The sequence below is a fragment of the Oculina patagonica genome, chromosome 5 (genome assembly GCF_052425735.1).
Source record: "Oculina patagonica isolate OP01 chromosome 5, crgOcupat, whole genome shotgun sequence".
Taxonomy (NCBI): Eukaryota; Metazoa; Cnidaria; class Anthozoa; order Scleractinia; family Oculinidae; genus Oculina; species Oculina patagonica.
Window position 1 is genome coordinate 5446291 of NC_135762.1, and position 26847 is coordinate 5473137.

General features: G+C 37.5%; 3 protein-coding genes across 9 annotated transcripts in view; 1 reads left to right on the forward strand and 2 right to left on the reverse strand.

Annotated features, from left to right (window-relative positions):
• Positions 1–727: 727 nt before the first annotated feature.
• LOC144653874 (multifunctional protein ADE2-like) lies at positions 728–3429 on the reverse strand. Its single transcript, XM_078513995.1, has 2 exons — positions 3309–3429; positions 728–2302 (listed from the first exon to the last, which is right to left on the reverse strand). The coding sequence occupies exons 1-2, from the start codon at positions 3331–3333 to the stop codon at positions 1047–1049; spliced, it is 1281 nt and encodes a 426-aa protein (XP_078370121.1). The 5' UTR covers positions 3334–3429; the 3' UTR covers positions 728–1046.
• A 129-nt stretch (positions 3430–3558) lies between these two features.
• Positions 3559–7816, forward strand: LOC144653863 (amidophosphoribosyltransferase-like). Its single transcript, XM_078513980.1, has 3 exons — positions 3559–3893; positions 5205–6339; positions 7291–7816. Exons 1-3 carry the CDS (start codon positions 3763–3765, stop codon positions 7552–7554), a joined length of 1530 nt encoding a protein of 509 aa, XP_078370106.1. The 5' UTR covers positions 3559–3762; the 3' UTR covers positions 7555–7816.
• A 1991-nt stretch (positions 7817–9807) lies between these two features.
• LOC144655171 (serine/threonine-protein kinase DCLK1-like) overlaps positions 9808–26847 on the reverse strand; it is a 38580-nt gene continuing 21540 nt past the window's right edge. Inside the window, exons 12-21 of one of the 7 annotated variants that reach the window (XR_013571041.1) lie at positions 26619–26676; positions 25931–26050; positions 25214–25360; positions 24540–24673; positions 24088–24165; positions 23261–23351; positions 20436–20516; positions 19773–19880; positions 11652–12569; positions 9808–11621 (exon numbers count right to left, since the gene is read on the reverse strand). Coding sequence is in view for 6 of the 7 variants with exons in the window: in XM_078515382.1 (XP_078371508.1) it covers positions 18975–19880; positions 20436–20516; positions 23261–23351; positions 24088–24165; positions 24540–24673; positions 25214–25360; positions 25931–26050; positions 26619–26676 (1615 nt within the window). In the remaining variant the exon portion in view is untranslated. Of the gene's footprint in view, positions 12570–14833; positions 15622–17321; positions 19881–20435; positions 20517–23260; positions 23352–24087; positions 24166–24539; positions 24674–25213; positions 25361–25930; positions 26051–26618; positions 26677–26847 lie in introns of those variants that run through there. The other 6 variants (XM_078515385.1, XM_078515384.1, XM_078515382.1 and 3 more) reach the window with 6 other exon arrangements.

The following is a 26847-nucleotide window of genomic DNA, read 5'->3' on the forward strand; positions in this document are numbered from 1 at the left end:
TCGGTTCACTCTCATGAATTTGAAAGGGACTTTGTATCAGAAAAAAATCGGAGATTTTATGTCTTTGAAAATCAATATTCTTCAAAAATTATGATCGAGATGATCGTAAATGCAAGACAAGCTTTTAAAAGAGTACTTTGCAAGCACATTCCCCTCAAATCCCCCAGAAACTCAAGAGAAATCAAATCAACTTCAAGTCTCAAAGCGTGTAGCAATTTTATAAAGTTCAACCCAAGCTCTAATGTAGGAGGCTTACAAATATTTATCAGAAAACTTATATCAAGAAAGCCTAAAACAAATAAGTCCACAAGTTTATTTTAAGGGAAAGGTAGCTTAGAAATTTTGCATCTGATATTTTGTAGGCCTACTGACTGTACATTTGAGGTAATTACTTCTGGGAGTGAATAGTCTCGAGTTTATTTCCACATAATTTTTTGAAAATCTTAACACTTTTTCAGATTCAATATGGCCATCAGACCTGTGGGCAGCTGAAAAGATTAGAGGGAAAAGTGAGAAAGTAATGCCTGATCAACAAACAGCCTCTAGTTTTGGAAAATAGGCATGACCTAAAAATGCACACGAAATCGACCGACTGTAAATGAAAAATATAAGCAATTGCATTGTGTGATCCAGTAGTGAGTTATAAGGGCTGAGGGAAAATCAAAAACATTTAGTACTGAATAAGAAAATAAAAACGGTTATAACAAAATAAAAATTGAAGCAATCATTCAGCAAACTCCCTTTTATTGTTAGCTTTAGCAAACATACATAGACATCATTGACATCTTTGATAAACATCTCCAGTTTGACATGTTTAAATCTGTACTCTTCCTTGACACAGTGTTCTCTTCAAGAAAAACTCAATAGCAAAGCAACGAGTCACCACCTAAGTGGGATCATATCACAGTGAATATAAAACTTTCTTTTATTGTTAGCTTTAGCAAACATACATAGACAAACAGTACACTATAAACTGGTTCTTTTATAACAAAACTATAATGATAACCAGTCTTGTGCATACAGCATAATTTATTTCTTTACAGTTTTTACTGACGCAAATCATGATCAGCCTTTGCAAGGCCCACAGCTGTGTTCAGCTGCTTTCCTTTCACGCTTCCCCAGACCACATGGTCACTTAGACCTAAGATCTGGGCGGCAGCCAAAGCTGCGCCATCAGGGTTGAGTGTGGTGGTGCAACCCAAGCCAGAAGGTAGTCGAAGAGAAGACCAGACATCTTGTGCACCCCACTGGGATGACATGGGCGGACAGTTGATCACTGGAAAAGCTGTATTGCCAGATAAAACTGGACCAAGGCCATTGCTGCGTCCAGCAACTGCGATGATGACCACTGGCATTCCTTGGCCTTCATACCATCGCAGGACCTGAAGGGCGTCTTCAGTACCCTTGTGTGCTGAGCAGATGCGAAGATCTGTAGGGATTCCAAACTCCTTCAGCGCAGACTCGATCTTCTTACAGTGATCCATGTCACTTGGCGATCCCATGAAAACAACAGCATGCCCTGGGTGGTGTTTGTTTAGCTTCTGAACTTCTGACGCCACCCACTGATAATTCTTCTTGACTTGTTCAAGTGCTTCTGGGGTGACTTCAGGGAGATTTCTGTACACCTGCTTGTCGCGCATCAGACGCTTGTCACCCGATGGCCAAATTCTCCAAGAGTCATTGTCTATGACATCAGCCAGGAGAAGTTCGCCAGTCTTCTTGTTAACCCCAAACTCTATCTTCATGTCAACGAGTGCAACGTCCACAGTTGCCCAGGCTCTTTCTAGGATCTCGAACACAGCGACAGCCGTCTCTCCCATGACGTTAAGCTCGTGTTTACCAATCTTCTTACCACCAGCAGTCAGCTCTGCCTCCACGCACTGCTCATAGGTCCAGAATGGATCATGTTGAGCGTCGTCTTTGAAGAACATCTCCAGCTTAACAGGTGCAAATCTGTATCCTTCCTTAACACCAGGGTACCTCTTCAAGAACGAGCCAGTAGCGATGCGACGAGTCACCACCTCTAACAGGATCATATCGCAGTTGACACCAATGAAAGATTCTTCATCATGCTTTCTTACAAAATGCGTCTTGATGCCACAGGCATTGAGCAGCTCAAAAATAGCACAGGTCGTAGCATTGCTGAACTTTGCTTTGCCAACAAGGTCGTTCTTTCTTGTGCTGTCAAATGCAGTGATTTTGTCCTTTGATTTTAACAGCACATGGTTGCCATCGGGCGAGTCAGGCAATGCATAAATGATCTTGGTTTTACCCTCATTCAGCTGTTGGCCAATCTTGATGTCTGCAAATGACACAATCAAAGCAACACTGAGCACTGAAATAAATAAACAGCTTCAGGAGAATAATAACATGTTTTACCCCCTCACATGACTACAGAATAATTTAATACTACTTGTCCATTGCCACACTTTCTGAAAAGCAACATGCAAATTTATTTATCAAAAAGTGGGGACATGAGTTGTCTAACACAAAGGGGGATACTTATCCAAGTATAGTGACTGGGAGGGTGCAAAGAATTATTTTGGTTTGAAAATTATTGAAAATTTTTGGGAAAAATTGGAGGGCAAATTTCTTGTCAGTATTTTTGATGAGATGCAGTGTTAATAGTTCTTTTTGTTTCAAAACAGTTGAGCTTTTTTTTTCTTTTTGCTCAGGTGTCAGGGTCTTGGTATTTCAGGGGTGTTAACTCACGGCTTTATTAACACCTCGCTCCTATCAACTTTCTTTTCTTGAGTACCCCTGGGAGTCAAGATCCATTTAATTAGCAATCGATAATGGATCAATTCTTCTTTCATGCGCATTTGCGACTACAGAGATCGTTGAGAAAACCAGCATGGTCCAGACAAAATAATTTTGTTTTCACACTGATATTTCGGCTATACGGATAGCTTTATAAAGAATCAATTCACTGGTAAATTTCGCGATCTTATGTGATTATCTCGCACGAATCGGTCACATTGTACACATGTGTGTACAACTCTGCGAAAGCCAATTCAAATGACCCCAAAATCATTTTTCAAAGAGTAGCCGCTTACAGGAGAAGGCATGAGGTGTCAAAGTACCTTGACTACTATCGAGTTAAACCAAAGCAGTAAAGCTCCTGTGTGAGTTTATAAATTTAAGCTAAGGTTTGCAACGTGACGACTTCTACTCTCGAACAAAAATTGGACCAGTCGATGAAAATCCGAAGCTAGAAATATTTGCCAATTTTTAGGCAGCAGTCACTGATATTATTTTGAGGGGTAAATAACTGTAAAATACAGACTAGCAGCTTTCATTTTACCTACCTGAAGCTGGTTTTTCGTCTGCCATTGAAGAAAAAGATCAAGGTTCCGTGAAAAAGAAGTCGACCTCGTGGTGAAATAGACAGAAAATCGAAATCCACGTGAGTTGGCTTCAATTTCAATATTTATGCGGCAGGAAACATGTGATCCGCTAAGAGCCAATCACAAAGCGGAATTCAATTGATATTTCCCGCCAACTGCAGGACATCCAATCAGAACGCAGTTCCCGCCAACTCGAATTCAAATTTCTGTCGAAGGCTTCTTTTGAATTGAACCTCAGGCATTCGATCCGAAAACCGCAGTTCCGACTAAAGGCAGCGATCTTTACGATCAAAAGTTTGAATTAGTCTTATTTTATACTCTGAAAGTATGGAATCATTTTAATTTTCTACATACTGTATTGAGCATTCTGTTGGACGGTACACCTGTAGTAAGATCGATCAAAGGAGCTTTCAAAATGGCGTCTGACGAGACTGGATTAACACATGCTTGTGGGGTTTTTGCTTGCATCAGGGCTGATGGAGTTGCTTCATCAGAAGTTGATGTCGCCAGTATAATCTCCCTTGGTTTAGTGTCGCTTCAACACCGGTAAGTTCTTTGATTTTGGATTTTACTTCGAAAAACTTCGACTTCGAGTTGAGTTTATATTGAACGATTTCATATATATAAAACGTTGTTTGAGTACAAAAACTCAGACAATTCACAATGTTTATGCATGGGACCGCCCATTGACATACAAAATCAAGTTTTCGTATCTTGCATTGATCTTTAAGGGTTTTGCTTGCTATAAACAACAAGTATTTCATTCCTTTTCCCTTTTCACTTTATAAAAGCGTGGTGAATAATTACGTTGCCAACTTCCTGTTCGGAATCCTTGATCAGTCTGGTTATAAATTGTAATCATAAATATTTCATCAAAGTGTTACCTTGGTTTATTTAACAGCTCTAAACAGTTGGCATACATGTATAAATTATTCTGAATCACACTTAGAGAGAAGTGCTGAAATTTCTTGTCTGCATTTACTATTAATTTAATTAATTTAATTACTAGAACTAAGGCACACTGGTGGTACCAGTAAATAAGCCTTATATTTTAAGCTTACTATTATTTTAATTGACAATCTTAGTCTAAAAGCAAATGCAAGGATTTTTTGTTGGTATTAAAAGTCCTTAAAAGTATTAAATAGCATAACTGGTTCATACAGTTAGCCAAACAAAAATCTAAGCTATTTCAAGGACACAATTAATTTTCAAGTACTTAATCTCATGGCTCAAAATTAATTAATTTTGGTGACATCTGCCTGTCTGCCCGAAACAAACAATTTTGGAGAATAATACAAAAGTTGCTTTTCATCAGATTGTCACTACGTCTTGGAGAGAAAGGAGAGACAGCAGGATGCCAACGCGGTTCCGGCCTCTGCTGAGTTTACAATGTAGATGCCCAGTCTGCCAAAGAGTTTGCTCCTCCAGAATCGGACTGCATAGTCACCAGCGAATTAATGCCGACTAACTAGATTTAATTTCTGAGCGATTTTGCTTGTCGAAGCCAAGAAAGTATTACTAAACATCATCTTGATTTGGAAAAATCTAATTTACATTTACTTTCTACACACTAATTTACATATGCGATTTCTAAAACCGGTTTCGTCTACGACCTCGTCAGTTGTGGCATGAAAATTAAACAACAAACTTCTCTTCTGTCAAGAAAATATTGATTTGTGTGTCCAAAAAACAACCCCCCACAGAATTTCCAATGACCCTCCTTTGGGGTGGGTATGATATTATGGATAATTTCATTTATCCTTTCTCCTTTGTTTCAAACTTCCGCTCTTCAGCAAGAATTGTCATAAAAAAAAATACAGCAACACATATGAATCCATTCATTGTTTTATTCTAAAGGGGCCAAGAAAGTGCTGGAATAGTGACCAACGATGGAAAACAGTTTCACCAGCACAAAGGAATGGGACTTGTCAACCACATTTTTCAAGAACAACATATTAAATCCCTGCCAGGGTACATGGGCATTGGTCATACACGTTACTCAACAGCTGGATCGTCAGAACTTGTCAACTGTCAGCCGTTTGTCGTGGACACCATTCATGGACACATGGCAGTAGGACACAATGGTGAACTTGTCAATGCAAAGGCGTTAAGAAAGAAGGTTCTCTTACAAGGAACTGGTCTGTCGACAGGGAGTGACAGTGAAGTAATTACGCAGCTATTGACAGCTACGCCGCCATGTGGAGAACCACATGGTCCAAACTGGCCTGGGAGAATTTACGAAATGATGCAGCTGACACAGTTGGCTTACTCGCTCGTCATTATGACAGAAGACTGTATCTATGCTGTAAGGGACCCTCATGGTAATCGTCCTCTGTGTATCGGCAAACTAATGAGTTTAAATGACAGCCCTCAGATGTCACGGCTCGGTGGAGAAATTGTCCAGAATGGAGAAGTACCCGATGATGACAGCACGCTAGGATGGGTGGTATCTTCAGAGTCATGCGGCTTTCACTCATTTGGAGCTTCAATGTGTAGAGAAGTGAAGCCTGGTGAGATTGTGGAGTTGACCAGGAAAGGTTTCAAGTCCATGAGAATTGTGCCTCCACAAAACCCAGAGAAGCCTCCCTCATTCTGTATCTTTGAGTATGTTTACTTTGCACGGCCAGACAGCATGTTCGAGGGACAGATGGTATATGGTGTGCGACAACAATGTGGGAAGCAACTAGCCATAGAAGCACCAGTCGAGGCAGAACTAGTGAGCACAGTTCCAGAGTCTGCCACCCCAGCAGCCCTGGGGTACTCTTTACAAACTGGCATTCCTTATGTAGAGGTCCTGACAAAAAATCGTTATGTTGGACGGACATTCATTCAGCCTAGCAACAGGCTTAGGAAACTTGGTGTTGCCAGGAAATTTGGACCACTGTCAATGAACTTCAAAGGAAAAAGGATTGTGCTGATTGATGATTCCATTGTGCGTGGAAATACTATGGCTCCAATAATCAAGCTCTTGAAGCAAGCTGGAGCTAAGGAGGTGGGTCATGGACTTTTTCTTTGAGTGGCATACTTTTTGTTGAAATTTGTTTTTAAAATCATCATTATTTCTCCAATCAATTTTTTTGCTTAATTTAGCCCATAAATCCAGTCCCTCTAATAGCTGTCAGTTGCTTTCACATTTGGAAGAAGTTCTCTCAAAAATGCTCACTGAAAATGATGGGAGTAACAAACAGTGGTGTATTCTCAATGAGTGACAAAAGTCCTTGAAACAGTTGGTTGAAATGAATACTAGTTTTAACATTCCCATTAATTTTTTTCACTTTAAATCCAGTGCAGTTTGTGAGATAGTAAATCCAACATTTTTTTAGGCGGAGGGGGTAATATTATCAAAGGGGTGAGGGATAAAATTTGTCCAAGATACTCAAAAAGTGCTGAGTGTCTAATGACACTAACACCCTTAGGGCTCATTTGTAGGTTAAGTTACCAATTAAACCTATAGTTGGTAAGGGCTTGGGTATCCAAGATCTGAGCAGTTAATTGCAAATTCCCCCATGGCCGAAAGTCGAGTTACTTCCACCACAGGCAGCCCAGGCTCTGGCTTTGTTAATAATTTGCAACGGTTGTTGTCGGTTCGACTCAAGCGATCAAAACATATGCTCCATAAATAGATGAATTTGAGATATTTCGTTCCTAAATTACAATAAACTGAAAGCCAGATAAATAAAGATCACTTACCTATTGTCGATTGTGTGTTATTGTGTGATCGTGTGGGGTCTTGGGACGATTAGTTCCTCACTTGCCGCTGACGCCCCATACTAATAGTATTTAATAGTAGATCTTAGTAGGGGGCGTCAGTGGCAAGTGAGGAATTAATCGTCCCAAAACCCCACAAAATCACTGCCCACATCAGTAATGAAATTGCTTTCTGTAAAGGAAGTGTTCATAAAGGGCCATGCAATGATGCATTTGTTTGTTTGTCATTCACTAGGTGCACATCCGAGTCGCCTCACCCCCTGTCAAGTATCCTTGCTATATGGGAATCAACATCCCCACAAGAGAAGAACTGATTGCCAACAAGATGAATGCTGAGGAACTCGCAAAGGAATTGGGAGCAGATAGCCTGGTTTACTTGAGTTTAGAAGGCTTAAAGACAGCTGTGCAGTCGGGTATACCCAATCCCGCCAGCAACAAGATTGGTCACTGTACTGCATGCTTAAATGGACAGTACCCAGTAGATCTGCTGGATTGGTGAATTTAAAACTATTTGCTGGATAGGAATTTTGCAAAACTAAACCTGTCAGTAGGTTTACAAAACTGAGTTATTTTATAATTTATAGATAGCTGGATGCCTTTTTAATAGCAAGGGGTGACCCTATTTGGTAATAATTATGATGGGATTACACAAATTTAATTGTTCATGAAAATGTAACAAAGGTATTTCCTTTCTCTAATGTCAACACCTCAATTAAATGTATAGTTTTGCATTAACCAACAAACAAAAGCTAACTGCAAGCTAACCGACTGCTGAATAAGGTCACTCCTAGCAAGAGTGCTTAGGAATTTCAATATTTTAAGTGTGCGATAGTTATACATGTAAGTGTACAATAATTCATGCAAAAGAAAAGCAGTTATTCAAATAAGTTAAATATTATGTTTCTTTGAAAAATAAAGTTTAGGTTGGAATTCCATAAACAAGAATAATATTGACAAATAGTTGTAGTTTTGTACAAAAGATTGTTAATGGGAACCTTTGAAATTTTTGCTTGTACATTCTAATCTCCAATAATGCAAGGAGACAACTCTTGCACTGTTCACTTGAAAGGGGTGTCCACTTACAGAAAGATTTAAAAAAATAATAATTTAATGTTTGTAACCAGGACCACAACCAAGTGTTCGCTTGCAAGGTGTTCATTAGTAAAAGTTTAACTGAACTTGCATCAACAAATTATTGTTTGATTGCAATAGGAACAGTCAGTGACACTATAAGACTTGATATACAGATTATTTGGACTCGCTCACCAGTTTGTGTGCAAATAGTTTTTTACCATGTTTACAGAAGAAAGCTGTTGTGAACTTTTACCTGCTATCATTTGAAGTTGTGTTATATATTTAGTGCATTTTTGATGTAATATAATTTATTTATTCACTATTATCGTAGTAATTTTTACCAAACCGAAGCAATGTTATTCTTGTACGAATCAACTCAGAAAGCCTGTTGTTGTGGTGATAGCTTAGGTTAAGGTGGCCACTGGTGATGATCAGTTCAAAATTTTCTTTGCAATACAAGAGCATATTCAAGTGTGCATGTCTACAAGGGCTCATATTTCTCCATCTCCAGGAACCCAGGGGCAGTTAATTTGAGATGAGGCAATGTAAACCAAGAGGTAAAGTTAGCATGATGAAAGATTAGTAGACGTCGTACCCTGATTTCGTTGAACCCCTCGGTTTCTTAAACTCCATTTTCTGGCCTAGGCGTTTCGAAGTGAGTATGCGAAGGACGCAGAAACAAGTAACACTTGGCCAATCACATAAGGACTTTGTCCTTCCCTTGATACCAATCAAAACACAAAGCCAGCTACAGAAAAGCAAGAGAAGCGACTGGGTACGATTGGTCTGAGTTTAGTCTGATTGGTTAAGACAGTAGAATCCTGATTTCTTGAACCAATCACTAGCGGTTTCAAATTGAAAGCAAGTCCCAATTTCTTCTACACTCAAGTGAAAACCTCTCATGTCCCTTTCCTTGGAAAGCAATTTTCTATAATTTTCTCCGGATTTCTCAAAGCAGTTTTCATTTCCCCTGGAGGTTTGAGAGATTGAGATTCTACTGTTCCTGCTCTGGAAAACTTTCTGCCGATTTTACAGCTTGGTTAACTTCCCCTTGGTCCAACCAAGTACTCCAGGGTTTGGGAGTTTCCATATCCAGTTGGCATAACAGATTCTCCCAAGGATACCGGTAATTCAAGAGATTTTCAATGCTGGCCATAAATTTGAGAGTAAAAAGTGTTTCAAGGTTTATAACCTTTCCCAAAATCAGTCTTTATTTTGATAACATATTGTGTGAGATAAACAAACTTTTACATTTTGCAAGAATTTTTTTTGGAATCCTTGTAGGTGCACGACTTAATAAAGCGATGCTGTGAAATGTTTTCTGTTTTCTGAGCTGTACTATTAAAATTATATTCAACCTTTCTCAAGAGGCAATGATCTGATTGTATTTATAAAAATAAGACCCTTTGGAGAAGTGGTGGCAGTATGAAAATTGTTGTTTGGATAAGGAGATTGATTACTAAGGTTGCCAATTTTTTTTTTGAGACCATCAATGTTGTTGGCTGTTTGAAAGTCTGGAAAATTAATATTGGTGTGTAAATAAGGTGCTTAATGGCCTGGGTAGGGGAGGGGGGGGGGATACTGTCATCAAGGTTTCTTTCTAATGCCCTGCAGTGGGACATGCGATGTCATTATGCTTCGCAATGAAGTTTTCATCAGCCAAAATGACTCCTCACAGTAAAATAAATTAACACTTTATTCCATTTTATCTGTGAAATCAACATTTGATCACGTTACTCTGCTTAGCAGCACTCTTTCTTAGTATTTACAAAAATATTCAACAATTCTCTCAGTCATTAAATACATAAATCTCTCATTTCAGATACCACTTTTCTACTGCAATTAGGAATTTTTATCAGTCCATTCTGCAGCTGTAGACTAGGACTAGAGGGCGATCTTTGTTGACAGAAATGTTGAGATCTCTCATTTGAAAATAATAAATAATGGAAGAAAATTACAATTTCATTTTATTGCAGTTTTCAGTGATATGCGAACTCGGAAATTCAAGACTTAACCAATGTTTTACTCTTTTCGCTACTGTTAATCATCTAAGTGGACCTTTTGGAAAACAGAAGTTCACTTCAACCAGGTCAAAAGGTCATGTCTGTCAGTTGTGATTGGCAGATTTCGATCCATTTTGTTTGTTTCTGTTTTCCATGGTGCATTGGCTCTCGCCATTATTATAGATTGACAGCAGCGAAAAACGCAATTGTTATTTGGATTTTGAATTTTAGAGTTCGCATTTCACTGAAAACTGCAAAAATGGAGCTGCATTGAAACTGAAGCACTAACTGGGAAATTCCTACCATTTGTTTTCTCATATATTTCGAACGGAGTCTGTGAAATATAATTTGATGTTTTTCAACCATAGCAATTAATTTGCCGATACATGCATTCATGCACCTGAGCAACAAGAGGCACTGAGAGTAAAAAAATATTTGATGAATTCCTCTCATCATTGTCAACAAAGATCACCCTATTAGCAGATAATGGAAACCTTGTCGAGACCAAATTGGAAGCACTAATAAATTAATTCTTGTATTTATTGGTATTTTTATTTGTGGCCAAAAATCATGAACACCAATGATGTGACATCAAATAGATTTTGTGCTTTGGCATAATGTACTCTTCTATACAAAAATATACAACACTTCAATGAAAAATACTCTCCAAAAATATTTACAGCTCTGTTAATTCATACTTGTACATAAATAATACTTCTCACTAATTGTCATTTTTTGCCACCTAGTTGTACAGGTGACAAACTATTCAGCTGGGTAATTTACTAACAATAGCAAAATTCCAATAAACGGCAGTGCAATGCATGCAGAGGCGATGACGTTTCCCAAGGGGGTCTTAACTAATTTTTCAGGAAATTTGTTAAAAATTAACGTATACCAAATAAAAGTAGCTGACAACTTCTGTGTCGAATGATTGTTCAACAAAAATTTGCGTTATCTTATTGTGTGACATTCGATATACGATATTCAATAAGTACTTCTCGCGAGCGACACGCAAGGTCAAGCGTTTCCATTGTTTTAGAAAATGAAGAGATGTGATCATGTCTGTCCACTGAATTCAATAAAACGCACAAATACATAATTTGTCTCTTTCGTTTATACTTTGTATCAGTCCTTTCTAACTTTCCAGGAGTATTTTGCTTCTTGTTTTTTCACGGCAATTTCTTGTTAACTCATTCGGTCCTATTGAGTCCTATTGATCGGTCGATCGCAACAGAATCGAAATTCCGCCCACTGCCTCTGGCATAAGGCTTGACTGAACTCATCGCCTAAAAAGTCCACATATTATTTGACGTGTAAACAGTAAGGTTGTATGACTTGGCTCATTCTGTATAGTGCAGTTACAGACTGAAACAAGAATAATTCTTTGCATAAGCTATGTTTAGGTTTCTTCTTAATGCACAGTGTTTTTTCAAAGTGAAGTTTTGTCAATCAAGATGTCGTAAAACAACTAACCCTGCATAGTGACCACCTCACATCGACCACCTCACATAACGACCACCTCATAACTTCCACCACCAGGTTATTACAGTATGCCACTTCCTTTGCCTCAAAATACTCAGTTGATCATTTTATTTTGTGTTATTGGTGGTATATCAATAATGTAGAAAACCTTTCTGTGAATCATAACTGAAGTAGACTCCATTAATCAAGCACTTCTGAACAACCCTCCAAGTTTATTTTTTTCCTTAGCGGCCATTTGCCACTAAGTCGCTAAATTATTAAGCTCGGGCTTTCAATCCTTCTCAATTTTAGTTGCCAGGCTGGCGGCGACTTCAGTTACAATTTAGTGGTCAGCTCCAAAATTTTAGTCGCCATGGTGACTAAAATGGTCTTAACTTGGAGGGTTGCTGAGAATTGTGAAAATGATTGTTTTGTTTCACGATTTGTGAAATGCAAAATTAAATTTGGTGAAAATTACCACACCCTTTCACACTGCTGGAAGTTAACAGGGTTGTATAGTATTTGTCACATTGATAAATAGGATAACTATATGACAGTTTTCTGTCATCACTGTGATTCCTACTAGGCTAGTATTTTATTTTTTTACAGAACTTTATTTGTTCTCATTTACTTTGACTGCGTCATAATTTAACTCTGTTTCCTCTTCATGTAATAGCTTTGATAGCTTTGATGTCACTTCATGACTTGGGCTTTCAGCCTTGCCATTTCTGAGTTCTCCATTAACATGCTCTATCTTTTCATCATCAGTTTTATTTTCCTCTTGTTCACTGAAAAAGATCTCAAAGTTTAAGCTCTTTGGGCGTCGTTGCCTTGCGCGTGACGAGCGTCTGTCTGAATGTCGATAAATAACAGGGTTGTCGTCATTTATGGATGATACTAGATCTTGGTAGCTTTCTCCCACTGCAAGTTTCCTGCCATCTTTTAGAGATTTGCTGAGTTTCTCCAAAGCTTTAACCTGTAGGAATAAAACAAGCCATAAGAGTAAAATGATTCCATAATCCAGCAGTAGCTAAAACTCTTGTACCATAATATGCATAATATGAAGGAAACTGATAAAATACCATAAAATCCCAGCAATAAGCCCCCTGGACTTATACAACTTCGTGAGGGGGTTTTGGGTGGGCTTATATCCAGGGAAGAGCGGTGTGGGGTGGGGGGGGGGGGGGGGCTTATAAGTGAAATAAAAAAAGGCTTTGAAATGAGCCACGGCAGTGTTGATGAAAATTCTTTTTTTAAGTAAAAAAAAGAGGGGCTTATATCTGGGGGGAGGGGGCTTCTAACTGGGATTTTGCAGTAGCTCAATTGGATGATAACTGACTCCATTTGTTTAAAAGATGACCGAAAACACTATCCAGTGGTCCCAGGGGGGACGAGGACGGGGATGACGAATGGAGGCACCGGACCCAATCCTTAGTCTCCCGAACCCATCGGACAGCCAATCCCCCATACCCCAATTGCCAAGGCCGCGCCGCAGTTTGAACCAAAATCCCATAATCAAGTCACCCAAACCCCACCACCCCGCGCGACAAACCTGCACACCCCGTCCGGACCCCGGAGTACCCCCCTGGGCCAGTGGTTAGCATACTGTTTCTTGACAATAATTGTAAATAGTCTTAAAATATTATTATCGATCCCTTTAAACAACCAGGGCTTGTATTGTACAGGTCATGGGTTTAACCTGACTAATGCCTTTTCTTCTGGGACTTTTCTACACAAGTGAAAATCATGTGCACCAGTTTAACTTTAAGTTTGTAAATACTGGTATCTCTTTGTGAAGTTGGCTTAGTTAAGACTGAGAAAAACAGAGCATTGCATGCTGTAAATGGTCAGAGAAGCATCTGTTTCAGTGACTCAACACAAGTTGAAAACTCTCTCTTGTCAGCTGCAAAGTTATTCCTTTTTTCAGTTTAGATGCTTTGTAATTTTATTAAGACTAAAATAGTATAAAGCTCACTTAGCTTATACTATGGTATTTATTAAAACTTGTTTTCAATCAACTGAATTCCAGTCCTTTAAAAGCATGCGACACTGATTTCTTACTTTTAGGGTTGTAATAAATTTCATCTTAGAAAGAGTAGGTTTGCTTCTTTTGAAAAAATCAATAATATTTAAATATTCAAATTATTAAGGAAATAATTTATTCAATCATCAATTCAATTCTTGTTTAACACAAGGAACAAAAACAAAAATAAACAGATAAATTAGGTGAAATGAAAACATTTATCATGACGTTTTTAGCATTTAGACTGTTTATAATTATTGTTTATAGTATTTAAGCCATCGATGTCCTAAGTTATAAATACTAAAACTTACCTTCATGAATTAATACCTTGAAATTGCAGATAGGAGTTGTCATGATGAATTAAGCAGCTACGTACACAACAAGTCATGCTAATCCTGAAAGGGCTCTTTAGAGTGTTCTTCAAGTTTTGTTTTCTTTTAAATACATGATTTAAAAATATAAATGACATTTTTAAGTTTACTATGGGTAAACTTAAATTTTTGATTTCATTTGTCATGAAGAATTTAATGACCACTTTATTATGTATTTAAATCAGGTTGTCAAATAATTATTATTTTTAATTAGTGAAAGACTAAGTTGATAAAATATTGTTTTGACATCCAGTTGTTATAAATTTAAAATGAGTATTGTCCAGTTAAAATCAGTCACTACTTAAGTGGGTGAGAGAGTTTGCAATTCCAGTACAACCCATTGTTAACTGTCAACCACACAATCGTGCCCAATGAGACCACAAACAACACACTTGTTGTTGGGTGGGAGGGCTTCATTGATCACAACAATTAATTTTTTATTATTTTTGTTTAGTTATAAATTGATTTACTTTCGTCAGTGTATTATAAAGGCTGAATTAAAAGGGGAGAGAAGGTAAACATGAACTTTGTATTCTTGTCTATTGTCTGGTACTAGATCAGTTTAATTTAGCAAGATAATCACTGATTTTAAAATGTCAATCTAAAAGTTTTAAATATTTATAATTTTTTAGTGAACATAATTTAGGAAGACTTCATAAAAACACATCACTTTTATTAGCAACATTATTATTCATTACAAGTGCCACTCTTGAGTTTTAAGTTTTTATTTTATGTAGTTTATCTTTTTTGTAAAAATAATCCTGTTAACTTTTATTACAAAAATAGAAATAAAAACGTTACAACATTATGTAAATTGTACATATACAATGAAATTATTTTATCTATGGCTGTTTCTGACAGATAGGAGAACTATCATTATCAAAATTTTAAGAAAATATTTATACTGCAGTATACTGTTTGCCTAGCGAAAGACAGAAATTTATTTACTATTACACTAATTTTCAGTATGGTTTAGGGCTGTTTAATCACTTCTAGTTTATTTTGCGTTTTAATGATTACTTTAATAAGTTACTATTAGTTATATCAATTTTAATTCATTTTAAGTTTAAAGAATGTATAAATTGAAAGAGTAAGACAATATAAAAGTAAATGCCTTGAATGCTGTGTCTATCAAACATAAACTTTCTTCCCTCTACTGAAAAACAAACACTTCCTGGGCATGTGCTTGTAAGACCAGCAAACACAACACAAGCTGCTATTGCTTCTACTACTAGCTATGTTAACTTTGCTAACCAAGATCATAACCTAAACTTCATCGGTGGTTGTCTAAGAACTTTACATTTTACTTGTCCAACTGGTGCATTTCCGTGTGTGCTGCTTATTGCTTTTCTCTGTGGGCTCTGAGTTGGGGACCCACCAGGGGTCTTTGCATTTCCCAAGGGCCTCTTCCAAACCGGAACATAATTAGCAGGGGTTTTAACAGAGGGGTTCTTTTTGGTGGTGTTAATTTTCACACTCCTATTTTGTTCTGGTGTGTCCATAAGCTTGTCGAGAGACTCCCTGGCATTGTGAAAATCCTTTCTATATAACGTGTTCCTTGACAGAGGTGTAAGGGCTTTCCTTCCTTCATGGTCTTTTTGGGGACCCTTGGTCTTGGGGTTCTCCCTGCCTTTCTGTGCAACAAAACAAGTGAGAGATCAGTTATTTGTGCTTAAAATTCAACAGGAAATAATCTGTTGAATTCCTCGTAAGGGCATAAATTTTTCGATGAAAAGTTTTAAGTGGTGCAACCGGCCTTCAAAATTACCAAGACATAATTAAAATTTCTAGCACACAAAACAAGAGGCTTTTCAAAATATGTACCGAAAATGTATTTTTGCTAGTTCTAAAACAAAATTGTACTTCTTATGATAAAACCTGATACAGTGTCCAGAATACCAATTTCTTGAGCATCCAAAGGAAACAAAAATGGGTTTAAGAAAAGAGAGTGTGAGAAAAACAGGGTGAAACAAATCCAACGAAAATGACTTTTGGTTTGAGTTATCCAGAAAAGGTTCCAGAAATCAAGGGTTTGAGAAAATCAGAATTTCACTGTAATCTTTAAACGAAGATAGCATGTTCCGAGAGACACAGTTAAACAACCATTTTATCAGAATGTCATTGCAATTGGATATTCTAAAATTTTGTTTTAAAGTGCACCTAACCCCCGAAACAATACTTTCAAAATTGATTGTACATGAGTTAGATAATTGAATGGTTAAATATTTCTTCATCTCAATGTTGCGTTTTTAAGTTATGAAGGTTTATTTTTCCAAATGTTAATGAGTGTGACGTCTACCCAGGCTTTTAAGCATACTTGTTTTGCTTATATCATTATTTACTCGCCATTACCAGACACCAAATTTACAATAAAAATTGTGGAAATTGCGAGTATTATGATTATCATAATGCTTTTTAAATACTGCTTGTGTGAACCAGTCAAAATCTGTATATTGAATGAAGACTGGGTAGACGTCATACTCATTAACATATTGGAAAAATAAACCTTCATAACTTAAAAACGCAACATTGAGATGAAGAAATATTTAACCATTCAACTCTCTAACTCATGTACAATCAATTTTGAAAGTATTGTTTCGGGGGTTAGGAGCACTTTAACAAAGACATTACCGTATTTACTCGAATAAGCGCCGCCCCCGAATAAGCGCCGCCCTCGAATAAGCGCCGCACTTGTGACAAAAAAGTTAATAAGCGCCGCCCCCGAATAAGTGCCGCAGTCCCGATGCGGCGCTATTCCAGGAATTCCGTTTAACTAAAAACAGTCTAAAAACAGCTCTACAAAGCAAGTCTAAACAAACTTGGGACATTTCTTTTTTTATCAAAAGCGATGTGTTGCCGTTCAAAGTGATTGTTTTACCACTGCCCAGTTCTTCTATCGAACATTCTTACAACACGTAGTTCTGTAAAATGTTGTGAAGGCTGCAAACTGCCAGGACAGCAGCGCCACTTCTTTCCTCAGCAAGAGACGAATACTGACAATCAAAAGACGCTATGCCAATTACTGTAAAAGATAAGATCTTTGTGGCGCCCAATTTAAATAAGCGCCGCCCTCAAATAAGCGCCGCCCCGAATAAGCGCCGCACTGAGGGGCGAAAAATTTAATAAGGGCCGCGGCGTTATTCGAGTAAATACGGTAACTGGTTTTATTAAATTTTATTATTTGTCTTTAACATAAATATGGACATAATAAAAGTATTTTTAATTAACCATATTAAAAGGTAACAAACATAGAATTGCCATCAAACTCAAACAACAAAATGACCGTTAGATGAAGCTGAAAGAAACAAGCAATTATTTTATTTTTTAGTATTGAAAGAACAAAGGATTTACAACTCACATGCATTAAAAAATAGCATTTATTGATTCATTTCTAAACTGCTAAAACAGCAACATTTTTTTTATTCTTGCTTCATTAACAAGACGTTTTAAACCCCTACTTTTGAAATCTCCTTTGGTTACAAAGCTTTTATCTTGAATTATTATCCCTATCCTTTGTTTTACCCTAGCCTTTAAGAACCTATTATTAATTTTATGCTTAAGGAATAGTCAACAGTTATTAAGCATGCACTTGTTGCATTCTGGACACACATGAAATAACTAATCGATTTTGTTTTCAACGCCGCCAAATAATGAATGCACAGTAAAGGAAAAGATCATTTCTTTTGAATCATAGTACAATGCAATGTACACATAAAAACATGCTAAAAAAGATGACCAGAAATGGTACATGGGCATGCTTACTATTGATTGTACATGCACTATGTAGAGGCCCTGCCAGGGGGGGGTTCCCGTGTCGCTTGTCTAAATTTAAAAACGTGCCGTGTCGCTGTTTTATCGCTCTCCATGTCGCTGTGGGTAATTAAATTGAAGGAAAATTGCTTGTCCTTGTCGGAATTTAAGTTTTTCCATAAGGGTTGTCGTTTGTCACGATTTTATTAATATGCTGTCGCTACTTTTTGGGCCATGTCGCTTGTCGGAATTTACCCTGGCAGGGCCTCTATGTATGTACTGGTAACAAAGTTTCAATCTTTAGTTAAAGATAGTTATTTATTTTTAAACCTTGCTTTCCAATATCAAGCTTACTATTATACTGAGAATAAAATTTAAATAATTATGATCACTTTACAGTTTTCAATTATCTGACATTTTTGTACAAATGTTTCTCTATAAAATAATTATCATAAATTATAATTTCATTTTTCTCTATCAAAAGTAGCTAGCATTAAATTTGAATGATCAATCACTAATAAAAATACACAAAATCTTTCATCGCCTCAATTGAGAAAAAGGTTTGATAATTTAAAAATGATTAAAATGCTTGGTTAATGGCCTTTAATACTTTGAAAACTGATTCTGCTCAAAGAAACCTTGTGACATAATTTTGTGTACATTAATTTGGTCACAACCGCAACTTGGGGATATCAGTACACTCATAAAATTCTTTTCTGAGAAACTACTGTGTGTAGAGCTCATAATTATCAGTATGGCATTTCTTGGGTTAAATCTCAGAAAACTCTTACGGAGGGGAAATATTTAAATATACAGGTGTCGGCTCATGTCAGTCAGGAGTCAGGCTGTAATGTCTGTTGGCATTTACATGTATGAAGAACAAATACCAAAACCCATCTTCCTGAAAATCTGTTTTCAAAATAAAACTGAAGCTTTGTGTAAGAAATATACATCTACATTCACACTGATACCAGAAAAATACAGTAATGAAATGATTGCTGCTGGTTAACCAGAAGAAACAAGATAAATTTATACTTTAAATTCAAAAAAAGAAAATCTCAATCAACTTAAAAGTCATATAAATTTTTAACCTCGTAAGGAATTCAAGGCAATCTAATTATTATCAACAGCTTTTAGAACTTTGTTTATATAGAAGTCTTAATGGTTTACGCCTATAAAAGTGATGATTTCATAAATTTTATATTTACACATTATAATCAGTTTGTTTAGTGTGATCCTATACTTCAACTGCAACATTAGCTGTTCCTGATAGGCTCATTTTAAGTCTTTTAAGCTCCTGACTTAAGTCACTGATACTGATTTTCTTTTCCTCTGATGGAACGCAAGTATCAGATGTACTTGAGTGAACATTATAATTGTCTTCTGTAGAGGTGGTTGTACTTTCGCCGATTAAAGCTGGCTTAAGGACAACGTCCCGTTCAGTAAACTGTCCTAAGTTTAAAGAATCTTTTTGAGTAATTTGGGGTACATGAAACCTGTCAATCGGAGTTCCATCTTTAGATTCCACCCTTGCGCCATGAGATCTCTTTCTCTTTCTACCTTTGCAGTCTTCATGGAAATCGTGAGCGACACAACTCTCATGCAAAGAGAAGTTATTATCTTGCAACACTGGATCGTGCCTTGTCCTCAAAACAGGTTTCCGCTTATTTTCAGACAATATAAAACCATGTTTTGCTTGGTGCCGAAGAACACTCTCTTGGCTAACTGCATTTAGTACTAACTCAGAAATCCCGACCTGTGTTTGATCAGTAGGGCTGTGAATATCAGGACTACTCACATGCCTAAGCGGCAGATCCCCGCCTGTCAATTTTTCTATATTAAGCCATGCATTGTCACAAAGATTCAATCTGCCTACAGACCCATGATGTGTCTCATGAGCAGAACAAGGTTGCGATGGCATGTTGAGAACTTCATCAGAGAAGACAACTTTCTTTGACTCAACTAGCCGCTGGTTTACTGTCTCAGAAGACTGTATCTTTGATTTGTAGTGAGGTTTCTTGGAGAAATAATTTACCGTTTGTACAGCAATGGCAGCTCCTCTCAATCTTCTCCGTGGATCAAAATTTCTTGTGATCTCCATTCTAAGATTAACATGAATATCCTTGTCTCCTGCTGTGTGACCCTGTGAAAAAGAAAAAGTTAAACCTCAGTTTTATTACATTCATTTCCAGGACAATGATGTGCAAAAACTAATATGTTTCTTGTCACATTTATCTGGTAGTCTGATTCTTTTTGTATTATGTCATTGGGAGAGGGATACAATCTATTGCAGACCCATCAGCATTCATTTTATTGATGAGATGACAATCAACGGGTGTGATAACAATAACATTAGACATTATAAGACGATGTGATGTGAGAGTCAGGGTCCAAGAGAACAAGAGGTACAGACTAAACAATATTCAGCATTATTTGAAATTATCAATGTTCACTCAAGTTCCTATCTCATAAATTTCACTCATCACCTGTAACTTAACTACAAAGTTTAAAGTTAAACTGTTTTGTTTGCACATAGCAATGAAATTTGTAAGAGGCTTTTTGGTTTTTATTCACCAGTAAGGCCTCTATTTACTCTTAAGTACAACAAAGTTAGTTTTAAGGCAACTGTGTTGTCCCTAATTTCCCTCAGAGCAAGACACTGAATCATGTGTAAAACAGGTCAAGGACAGTGCCATACCTTTATCCATGAGTGATTTAAAACTTGAAGAGCAGAAAATCTTTTATTGTCATCTACAATGAGCATCTGATTTATAAGATCCTAAAATGATAAACCAGAGTCATGAGAAGACAAGGAAATACAACCAATATCACATCCATTAAAATTAGATTTATAAGTACAGTTAAAGTTCAAAGAGAAAGAAAGAAAGAAACTATTATATTTAGAGAGGAAGCCACATCAGCTCTTGCTGGTTTTCATGCAGGTCTTCTATCCGGATGGAATTGGAATTTTGAAAATTTTTTTTTTTTCAGGCGGGGGGAAGACCAGAGAACCCAGAGAAAAACCTTCAGAGCAAGGTCAAGAACCAACAACAAACTCAACCACATATGACACTGGGGCCGGAAATCTAGCCCGGGCCACATCGGTAGTCGACCGCGGTCAAACGTCAGAAATATGCAAAAAACAAGACAAGTACTTCAAAGCAGGCTTTTAGCCAGGCGGCCGTCCAGCCGTCCAAAGGACGGCCACTTTTCAGAAATAGGTGATTTTCGACGGCCTGTTTTGGGTGGCAATTTACGATTTTCTGTGGTTAATGTAACAAAACAGTGTGTATAAATTAAAAAAAACTTACATTCCTTTTTGCTCTCAAGAGTTGTTTTAGTCTTGCTGGCGTGTTTTTCTTCTCTATTTACACTCTTTTCAGCGAGTTTCCTTACTGTTTTGTTCGCATGAATCAAAGTTAAGCAAAGCGATTTCACAAGCAAAGCCGCTGTTCAATAATATTAACTCCCTAAGTCGTGCCCAGGCTACTCTGTCGGGTGCTAAAAATAAATACGCACGTGGGTATATATCTGTTCTTTCGTGTAAGTTCGTGGCTTGACAACTTCAAATTTCAATCACTGTTCATAACAACTGGAGTTTCTGTCCCAAATATAGTTCAATGTTAAACAAGGTAAGTTGAGGAAAGGATAGTTTTGTAAAATTATCAAGGAAAAACGGCGGTTTAATAGCTTAATTGAAAGACGTTTACAGCTGCTCAGAATCGCAGAAATCACATCTTAGAGGCTTCAATTTTTCAAAATTTTCTGGGGGGGGGCATACCCCCAAACCCCCCTAGAAGCATGGCGCCGCGGGGGCCCTCGGCCCACAAAAAGAATGGACTCCCACTTTCTAAATCCTGGCTAAAAGCCTGCTTCAAAGATAAGGTTTTAATTTTCACAGTTCAAATTTCGATACATAACCGGTATCCTGAAGATTTACTAAGTTTTTGGAGCTTTACTAAAAAAGCTCTACGTGTTTGAAAACAGCGATACCGTATGCGGTCGGCGCCATTTTGTCAAAGCACTTTGGTTCAGATGCGGAACATTAAAAAGTAAAAACACTCGTTTACCTGAGGAAATGGGAACAGGGCTGTCACTAAGGGCCGGGGGCCGGGGATTTTACCCGGCTACAACGAGTTTGAGCCCCGGCTACTTTGATACAGAACCAAAACACGAAAAGTGAACAATACATCAATGAACAGAATTGTGAATAAAAACAAACCAATAGTTTATTAATTCAAATTATTTGTCACCTTTTAAAGAGAGCGATTGACATTTCATGTGAGGCTGTGATTGAAAACGCGTAAATATTGAACGATGTCATCTTCCTTTAAAAGCGCGTGAGTTTACGTTTACGTTTTCATTCGGATTCTCTTGTTATCGGAGATTCCGGCTCCGCGTGAAAATGTCATTGAAAAAACGGAGGGTAAAAGTGGATAAACGAATAAAACTCTATCCCTTCTTATCTTCTGGCAGTGCTTTAAGTTAAGATTATGTTTAACTGAAGAAACAACAGTTTGGGCTTCAGCATTTCACTTTCGAATCGACAAGTGACCTGGATGATGCATGAAGGACATTTCACAAGACACATGTGGCCCAGTAATAGTCACACATGGACTTTCCATAGTTGAACTATGAACACTTTCCACACAAATAAAATCGGCAATCAGTTAACTGTAAACTTGCAACATTATTGTGTTCTCCTCTTGCCTGTTTTACAATAATGCTGTTTAATCAGCAACATGTCAATAAACACAGATCAGTCCTACAGGGCTCGTATGCGTTATTACACGTACTTTGTATGACAAAACATTGGCTTGTCTGAGTATTCCACATAAGTGCAGAAAGTTTTGTTGTGTGAATTTCTCAAGAAAAAATTTGGTTCAAGAAAAAAAAAAACAGTTTGAAGTTCCCAACACGTTCCTGACGCCATGTTACGAGTTACTTTCACTCATTCCCAGTCTTCCTCAACTTCTCTTTTCTGTCACGCCATTAGTCACAAGTCAGGCCGTTTCAAATCCCATAATAAACGATAAATTTCGAAAACTTGTCAAATTCTTGTCGAATGGTGTTGAGAAAGAGAAAGTTGTAAGTTACCATGGCGTAAAAATCGCATGAAAACAAATTCCTAATAGAAACAATTTTTGTTGTTTCCTAAGCCCTCCCCTCCTCCCCCCCCCCCCCCCCCTCAACAACCTATAACAGAAAAATCTTGTTCCCCGGCTACATTTTTCATTTCCCCACCTACTTGAAAAATTAGTGACAGTCCTGTGGGAATATGTTTACACTCAGAAGCTATTTTATCTATCCTTGCTCATACTGAAAACTTCATAATGAACGAAATTCCCCGAAATAGAAAGTAAAGCTGCCTGAGGCGTTTGACCGCGGTGAACATCGGTAGGGGGTGAGTGCTCTCACCACTGTGCCATTCCTGCTTCCCAAGGTCTTGCTAAAAATTACAACACAATGCTAAATTTTATTGCTAGATTCCTATTACTACACTTACATGTAACAAGTCCCTACCTTAGCTGATTCTGACATGTCGTCCCAAAATGGTGACAGGTATTCAAATTCACCAGCAAGAATCAAGTCAAATAACTCATCCTGGTCTGGACTGCAATGGAAAATACCTTAAGTTTCCTGTGTAAATTCTCCTTACTGGTCTCTATTATTCATTATTTTCTTAAAGAACTAGTTAGGAGAATTTGTCGTTGGATTTAGCTTAATTTGTGAACTGTATGACTTTGATATCTTAGGAGAGGTGCTAAATTGAGGTAAGCTCTTTACCAAGGAATGACTATTTAACAATAAGATGGTAAGTAAGCTCAAGGTTTCTATTATGTGGTTCCAGAAAATGTCCATACTGCCTCCCCCCCCTCCCAACAGAAGGGATTTGAAATTCCTGGGGGTGGGGTCTCAGAGACCAAAAACTTTGAAGGAAATGTGTGAAGCTTAATTGGAACTTCCAGAGTGGTAGGGGGGAGTCTTAGAAAAAAATCCCTTCCGTGGGGGAGGTATGGATAATTTTTGAACTACACACTGGGTGAGGGGCGAAGCCTGAAGTCAACTATCAAAAATCAACAGAAACCAAGAGGCAAGAGTGATGTGTCTAATTGTTTTAGCACTACCCAAAACAATTAATACCAATCTTTTCAACAAAAATTTCAGTGAAAGGGGTTTATTCAAAGTTTTAGAACTTTCGGATCTGCAATATTACTCGCACACACCCCCAGGTCAGTCTTTCAAAAATTAGACCACCTTAAGTTTGCGTAGCCAATTAGATTGCGAGTTGGCCTAATAGTCATTTACCGGGTTACGCTGAATATAGTTATTTATATTTATAACCAAACCTTCTGAAAGGTGGAAATCCACAAAGAAGAATGTATGTTATTACTCCTGCTGCCCAAATGTCAACCTTCAGTCCATATCTGCAAATAACAGCAATAATACAATAATACTGAATTAGAGGTGAAAAGTCTCTGTGAGGACCAAGAGAGCTAGAAAAACTCCAAGTTCCATCAAATCGATAAGAATATTCTTCATGTTGCTGAAAATTCAACCACTAAGTGAGTCTTTCTGAAGAAATTTAGCATGATAAATTTTGCATTAACTGAAAAAGAGCATCTGACTTGATCACGGAGGGACGTGGGTTCAAATCCCATCTGGGACTCGGAATTTTTTTCAGAGTTTTTCAGTTAATGCAAAATCTATCGCGCTATATTCCTGTTGAAAATTCCTTGCAGTAATTTTTACTTTTGAATATGTACATTTTAACAACTTCAAATAACTATTTATGACATACCCTGACTCATCCAGAATCTCTGGTGCGACATACGTTGGTGTTCCACACACAAGGAACATTGGGCTTTTGACCTCGGTAGCTAAACCAAAATCTGCTAGCTTGAGGGATTTTCTATTATCTGAATAATTTACAACCTGTAGAAAAAATAGAAAAGAAATTCCCATTGTGAGAAATAATTTTTGCTTGACAGTCATGGATATTTCACTCAAGAAGATGAACAGTGCACAACAAAATTGTAATAATAAGCTTTAGCTGGACTTGTTCAAAAGGCTTTTTTGTTGGTAGGGCTGGATAAAAAAGTTGGGTGTCTGGTTGACAGCAACAGGACAATTTTACTGCCAGGTAAATATAAAAACTTTTCATGCCTGCTTGCATGATGGACAAGGGCCCAAGCAAGTCATCTGCTGACTAAATCACTAAAAGGTAACCTAAGACAATCATGCAACTGCCCCAGGCACACAAACTCTGAGAGTTGCTTGTCAAAAAAGGAAGCCGACATTCAAGTTGTGGATTGGCCTGTAATTTTAGTTTTGCTATAATTTTTCAGCATATCAGTCAATATTATTAGTATATCATTTTTTGGAAATGCAAGATAGGAAGGGCATCTCATTGTGCAGGTCTCCTAAAAAAACACAATGCTGAGCTTGCACAACATGGACATAACAATTACTTACTAATAAATTTTCTGGTTTAATATCTCTATGTACAATATTCATAGAATGTAGGTAATGCAGTGCCGATGCCAAGTCTCGGACCATGTGACATGCATCTTTCTCTGTGTACTTGGTAGCCTTCACTATGGCCTCAAAAAGATCTCCTCCCTAAACACAATGAAATAGGAACAAGAACAAGATAAGTAATTGCTTTACTATATTTTTTTTATTTAGGTCCCAAGTTCAGAATATTTCCTCTCTCCAGTTATTGTCATACATTTCTTTATGATGGCACATCAAGACAAATATATACTTCTCTATTGAAAGTCAATAACATGTTCTCCCAAAAGGTTGTTCCATTTGATCAGACATAAAAGAGAGGGGGCTTATTTAAGATGGGGGGCTAATATGTGTGGTGGGTTTAATGTGGAGGGGAACAGGGGGTGTGAGCCCCAGAGAACAAGGGGTGGAAGTGGTACGGGGGGAGAGGCAGAAGAGGAGAGGGCAGGAAGCAGGATTTCCAAGGTGGCAGGAACTGAAAGAAATTGAGAAAAATTTCTCAACATTTCTTATATTTTGCAAAAGAAATTGCAAAAAGAGACAGGAAGGGGAGGGGACAGGAAGCAGGAGCTCTAGACCCCCTGTCTTTCTCTTTCTCCACCCACTTTAGTGGAAGATTTACCATTATTATTGCTCAAAACGATTCCACACTTCAGTGCTAATTATTTTGATTCTCACCTTGACAAGCTCCATAACCAGAAATATTTCTTTGGGAGTTTCATATTCTTCTATAAGCTCTACAATGTTTCCGTGTTTTACTCTTCTTAATATACTAATTTCATTTTCAACCATATGTTCCTGAAAAAAAAGAATCACCTGATTCATCTCACAAAAAAATATTAATTGGTCAGTGGCACAAGCTACTGAGTTTTCCCAACAGAAATCTGCAAACCTACAACTTTCTGCATTCCAGTTGGACACCCTACTATCACCATTTTAGTAAGAGACTACATCTATATCACCGCAACTTAGGACTAGCTGCATCTATATATATTACTATGGAAGCTGCAGTGGCCAAATACTTAGTGCTCTGGACTCCAGATCAAGCAGTCCAGGTTTGAGCCCTTTTATCTTATAGTGCCTCTCTCCACCCAGGTGTATAAATGGGTACCTGCGAAATAATGCTGGGGGTACCCTGCAATGGACTAGCATCCCAATGATCCCATCAAGGGTGTGGTAGAAATATTCCTAGCTGCCTAATGCTATCGAAACCAGGATAAGCTCTGGAAGTACAGGTTGTATGGGCCACTTGGCTCAAGGCTTCCCTTTATTTAATTATAACAACTAGTGAGCAAGGCCAGCAAAAAAATGCAACACATTAATAACATACATGTACATAATTCAGTGTAATGTATTTTAACCTCACCTTTCCTTTCACTTTAGCTTTGCTAATAATCTTTAGGGCATATTCTCTATTAGTTTTTCTATCAAAAAAAAAACACATGGAAAAACATTAATAGCAAATAGTGACATTAAAATATTTGTTTATAAATTATAAAATGGTGGGGATACATGTTAGCAGAGTGTAAAAGACATTGTGTTCAATATCCACTGCATGTTAAATTGTCTACCGTAGATTAGAAGGCGGCTTATGA